This window comes from Triturus cristatus, chromosome 6 (assembly GCF_964204655.1).
Source record: "Triturus cristatus chromosome 6, aTriCri1.1, whole genome shotgun sequence".
In the NCBI taxonomy this organism is placed as follows: Eukaryota; Metazoa; Chordata; class Amphibia; order Caudata; family Salamandridae; genus Triturus; species Triturus cristatus.
Genome location: NC_140589.1, coordinates 1,901,509,262 through 1,901,515,162, shown reverse-complemented (window position 1 = coordinate 1,901,515,162; position 5,901 = coordinate 1,901,509,262). Strand labels below are relative to the sequence as shown.

At 42.9% G+C, this 5,901-nt stretch overlaps 1 protein-coding gene across 1 annotated transcript; it reads right to left on the bottom strand.

Moving 5' to 3' along the window:
• Positions 1 to 4,013: 4,013 nt before the first annotated feature.
• LOC146822373 (uncharacterized) lies at positions 4,014 to 5,507 on the bottom strand. Its single transcript, XM_085613460.1, has one exon. It carries the CDS (start codon positions 5,278 to 5,280, stop codon positions 4,060 to 4,062), a length of 1,221 nt encoding a protein of 406 aa, XP_085469586.1. The 5' UTR covers positions 5,281 to 5,507; the 3' UTR covers positions 4,014 to 4,059.
• Positions 5,508 to 5,901: the final 394 nt, after the last annotated feature.

Below are 5,901 nucleotides of genomic sequence, written 5' to 3'. Positions count from 1 at the left end.
ACCACTATCCTCCAATTCTTCACAGAGAATTTCGCACATTTTCTCAAACACATATCTCTGTTTTGGGGCATCCCATTGATGGAAAACGCTGACAACTGATTCCACATCATATAATGAAGGGAAAACAATCCATCTACGCGCCATGCTGTCTATTACCTTTTTCTCATCAGGGTTAGGCAATTGACTACGCAATTGCTTACGCCGTAAACCAGGAGTCGCACCAGACGACTCAAAGAGGGGCGACATTAATGTAGTAACCACATTAGCTAAACGCTGTCGCGCTGAAGGGGAAGTTGAAGCGGAAACAGGGGGAAAAACAGAGGGAAGAAAAGAGGATGTAGAAACGGGTACTGGAGTGGTGCAAGGAAGAGTGTTAGGGGAGGCAGCTGCTGGATTAAGCAAAGTCGCAGGAAGTGCGGGGGCAGTTGGAAGCACTACCGGAGGCGCTTGAGAGGACTGCGCTACAGGAATAGGAACTGGTTGCAAAGCAACTGGCGGTTGCGGCAAGGCTTGCAGTATATGCACTGGAGGTGGCATATTTACAAGCTGGGGAGGCGCCGTGGCAGTTTGAGCATACGGGGGTGGCGAACTCAACAAATGTGACATCAGGGGATCTTTCTCCTTTTCTTCTGACTCATCCTGTTTAGAATGTGGCAAAGCTGGGTAACATTTGTCAATCCCTAACTTACGCTGCCTGTGTAATTGCTCGCTCATCTGCTCCTCCTCATTGTCTTTAAATTGTACAGCTGCTTGCATTACTGACATACCTCTCTCTCTCTTATTCTTTTTCGCTAGCTTAATTTCCTTCTGTTTGGCTTCCTTTCGCCATAAGCGGAAAGAGTCAAACATCGCCGGCCGGGCTTTCTTCTTAAACAATTTAATTTCCAGATTATCTAAAATATCGGTATCAAAACTACCATTTTGGGGCCATTTTAAAACACCATCTTTCCTGGTGTAGTGGATCCACACTTCGTTATATGCAATGGGGCCTACGCCATGTTTCACATAGAGCTCATAAGTTGGAGTTCCAACCGGAGGAACCGGACATGATTCTTCCAGCTGGAAATCTCTTCCACAACCCAAACAAAATATTCTACCAAATATTCTAGAACCAGGCATCTTCGCTCACTAGTCTAGATCCAAACGTCAAAGGATTACCGATTATGATATTCTCGTGAATACACGAGTCCTCTGGCTTTGGGGTTTGCAAACACCAAATCACCAATCACCAAATCAGATCAAACGATCCCGAGGGATACCAAAACAAATGGGAGACGCTCCACTTATACTTAACTGAATATTGCTGATCGATGACGTCACCAGAAGACTCTCTCGATTGTTTCGCTCTCTCAAACTCGTCAAGGGTCCAAAACAGGTCGATTAATCAGGGCAGCAGTCCTTCGTAGCCGTCGGGACGCGGAGAACCTCGCAGAAAAGACTTTCGGACCACGTCGACATGCAGGGGTCGATGAAGTGGCGGCCTTCCTCCGGAATTTCCACACGAAGCTCCTCACGAACCTCTGGCTTGGACTGGTACCGCTGAAATTGTCCCGAGTTGGGCGCCAAACTGAAGTACTGGGTATTCTAGACCCAGCGGTGCAGGGGCACACACCCTATGACTTCTGGGTTCACCCTGTTCCGGACCTACAGAAACACAGAGTCTTCTGGGTGAAGTCAAAGAATCGTTTATTGGCTGCAGACCAATGACAGGTATCCTAGAAGTACAACAGCGTGTATGTTCTCAGGAGACTGCTGCAAATCATAGGAACGGACTTCATCTTAAATACCCTTTTTCCTGCCTCAAGCATACATTCCTAGGTTTTATGATACGGCAATATGCAAGTGTACATTACAAAGGAAAGGCAGAGTCATGATGACCATCCCACATTCCAGTTCGGCCAGCCCACAATGATTTACACAACAAGGTTCAGATCCCACATTACATGTAAACAGATCCCCCCAATAAACATGAGCATCTCCTGTTTTGGGAACCAAGTCATAAAGCAGGAACAGCCAGGTGCGAAAGAGATTAGCCAGGGGCTTGTGTAGAATGAAAGGGTTTTATGACGGGTCAAGCCCTGATGCTAATCACAGGTGGAGAGAGGAAGGGGAGCTCGTGAGACCAGTTTGACCCGGGGCAGCAGAGCCAGCTGCCCAGGTCACAGAGAAGTCAGAGAAGAAGCCCATGTACTGTGAGGCCCGTATTTGCTCCATTATAGCCTATGTGAGGGCAATGACAAGATGGCCACTGCTTCCAAAATGGAACCCGCGTAGTGCAGCAGAATAACGTGTACACAGTGCATTCATAGCTAGAACGATAAGTAAAGCACTCGTACATGCCGCATTTACCATTTGCGGTTCGCTAATACCAAGATAGACAGGGGTAGGGCCCTGTTCCTTACGTGGTCCCGAATATTAAAGTACGACACACGGGCTGAAGGTCATATTCTACACTGACTAGACCCACCTCACTATTTCCAAAGACAACTTACATAGGTGCACGGCCAACATCACTGACTGGATGAAGCACAACTGCCTAAAACTGAACACAGACAAGACAGAAGTCCTCATCTTGAAGCAACGCATGGTGGTCAGCAGAATCTGGCTTCTTCCCTTACCGACCATGCCCGTGACTCCAGCATTGTCCTGGACAACAAGCTCTCCATGAAGAAGCAAATCAACATGATCTCCGCCATCTGCTTCCTCACAATGCGCATGCACCGCAAGATCTTTACATGGCTCCCCACCAGACACCTGCATTCCACCTCCCTCTTCCACACTTAAACTCCTAGAGTCTAAAGCTCCCGACACGGAGGTCGCTCTTACTCCCACCTGGCTGCAAAGACCTGGAATGAACTCCCCCTGCACCGGAGAGCTGCCTCATCACTGAATCTGGAAAGGACTCAAGACCTGGTTGTTCAACTGATAGGCCCCTCCTGACAACAACTCCTCCCCAGCGCCTTGAGAACCTCACTGATGATTTGCCGTGCTGAATACCCATTGATTGATTGAGTCTGTACATACATATAGATTTTTCTCAGTGGGGACTTTCTGATGATGCGGTTTTACCTTTCCCTTGCCAATAAATGCCTTGCTATATTCAGTGCGGTCGACTTTTGATATCGGGTTAGCTCTCCATTTTTGAACGCATGGTAACATTCAATACATTTATAGAGTTTCTCTCCTGTGTGAACATTCTGATATATATTTTGTTTTGTAATCGATCCCTTCTCACATTCTATTCATTAATAGGATTTCTCCCTAGTATAGATTTGTTTATACTGCATTAGCTTATTCTTCCTGTGGAAGACTTTATTAAACTCTGTACATACATTGGATTTCTTGCCATGTAGATTTTCGGATGTCACTTCAGTTTTCCATTTATTATGAATGCTTTGTGGTATTCAGTACATACATATGTTTTCTCCCCTGCGTGAACTTCCTGATCTTGTATTACATTTTGCTTTGTAATAAATCCCTTGTCACATTCTATACATTCATGTGGTTTCTCTCCAGTGTAGACGCTGATATTGCTTTAACTCTCCCTTTATAATGAATACCGTGTCACATGCCGTGCAGTTGAATGGTCACCCTCCATTTAGAATAAAGGCGTTGTCAAATTTTGTACAATTATATGGTTTCTTTCATGTGTGAACATTCTGATGTATTTTTAAACTTTGCTTTGTAATAACTGCTAAGTCACATTCAGTACAGCCATATCGTTTCTCACCAGAGTGGAATTTCTGATGTAGTATTTAACATTGCCTAGTAATACATGTCTTGTTGCATTATGTACATTCATAGGGTTTCTCTCCTACGTGGAATATCTAATGTTGCATAAGATGCGACTTTCTAATAAATGACTTCTCACATTCCGTGCAGTTGAAAGGTCTCTCTCCAGTGGGAATTTTCTAAATGTTGCTTCAGCTCTCCATTGGTTATAAATGTTTTGTCACATTCAGTGCATTCGTACAGTTTCTCCCCAGTGCAAACTCTCTGATGTTCCTTTAGCTGTCTATATTTGATAAATGCTTTGCCACATTCTGTACACTGATATTATTACTCCCCAGTGTGGATTTTCTGATGTCGCGTTAGCTCTCCATTTCTTATAAATGCTTTGTCACATTCTGTACATTTATATGGTTTCTCCCCAGTGTGGATTTTCTGATGTCGCGTTAGATCTCCATTTGTCATAAATGCCTTTTCACATTCTGTACAATGATATGGTTTCTCCCCAGAGTGGATATTTTGATGTCGCTTCAGATGTACATTTGTTATAAATGCTTTGTCACATTCTGTGCAGTGATATGGTTTCTCCCCACTGTGGACTTTCTGATGTTCCATTAGCTGTGACTTTCTAATGAATGCCTGGTCACATTCTGTACATTTATATGGTTTCTCCCCAGTGTGGATTTTGTGATGTAGCTTCAGTTCTCCATTTGTTATAAATGCTTTATCACATTCTGTACATTTATATGGTTTCTCCCCAGTGTGGATTTTATGATGTAGCTTTAGGTCTACATTTGTTATAAATGCCTTTTCACATTCTGTACAATTATATGGTTTCTCCCCAGAGTGGATATTTTGATGTCGCTTCAGGTGTTCATTTGTTTTAAATGCTTTGTCACATTCTGTACATTGATATGGTTTCTCCCCAGTGTGGACTTTCTGATGTTGCATTAGATGAGAGTTTCTAATGAATGCCTTGTCACATTCTGTACATTGGTATGGTTTCTCCCCAGTGTGTGTTTTCTGGTGTTGCTTTAGCTCTCCAAGTGTTATAAAAGCCTTATCACATTCTGTACATTTATATGTTTTCTCCCCAGTGTGGATTTTGTGATGTCGTTTTAGCTGTCCATTTGTTACAAATGCTTTGTCACATTCTGTACATTGATATGGTTTCTCCCCAATGTGGACTTTCTGATGTTGCATTAGATGGGACTTTCTAATGAATGCTTTGTCACATTCTGTACATTTATATGGTTTCTCCCCAGTGTGAATTTTTTGATGTCGTTTTAGCTGTCCATTTGCTACAAATGCTTGGTCACATCCTGTACATTTATATAATTTCTCCCTATTGTGGAGTTCCAGATGTCGTTTTAGCTGTCCAATTGTTATAAATGCTTTGTAACATTCTGTACATTGATACGGCTTCTCCCCGGTATGGGTTTGTTGATGCTGCCTTAGATTCTTCTTCCTATGGAACACTTTATTACATTCTGTACATTTATATGGTTTCTCCTCTACGTAGACACTCTGATGCTGCATTAGGTCTTTCATTGCAAAGAAAACTTTTCCACAGTCAGTCAATCAATATGGTTCTTCTCCAGTATGATCTTCTGATGTTGCACTTGCTCTTTCTCTCCCTAATAAATGTGTTGTCACTTTCTAGATATTCATACGGTTTCTCTTCTGTGGGTTCTTTCTGATCCAGGTTAGCTCTTCCTTTGTAATGAGAACCTTATCAGACTTGCTTCCGTAAGTCAGTGTGTTATTTCATCAATGTATATCAGGTGATCCCTAAGAGCCAAGTACAGACCACATTGGGTAGTTTGGGTTTTCTGCTGTAGAAAAAGACTTTGGCAAGGCATTAGCCTTCAAGGGAAGAAATTGAGGTGCATTGTTTTTACATCCCTTCCTACACAAGTAATGTTTAATGCCGTCATCTTTTTTGTACATTACTGCATTTATTGCACCTGTTGGAGAAAAAAAAAACACTGGATAAGCTTAAATGGTGGGTCCATCACGAAAAATCTATTGGCATTTAATGAGACATTTAATTGACCACATAGACAAGTGCGCTGAAGAAATTCTAGATTACACTTTCAATGTTAAGATGCAATAGGCAGAGCAAGGGCAAATGATCCTTCCTGGATGCCTTCCTATCGCGGAGTGTGGACT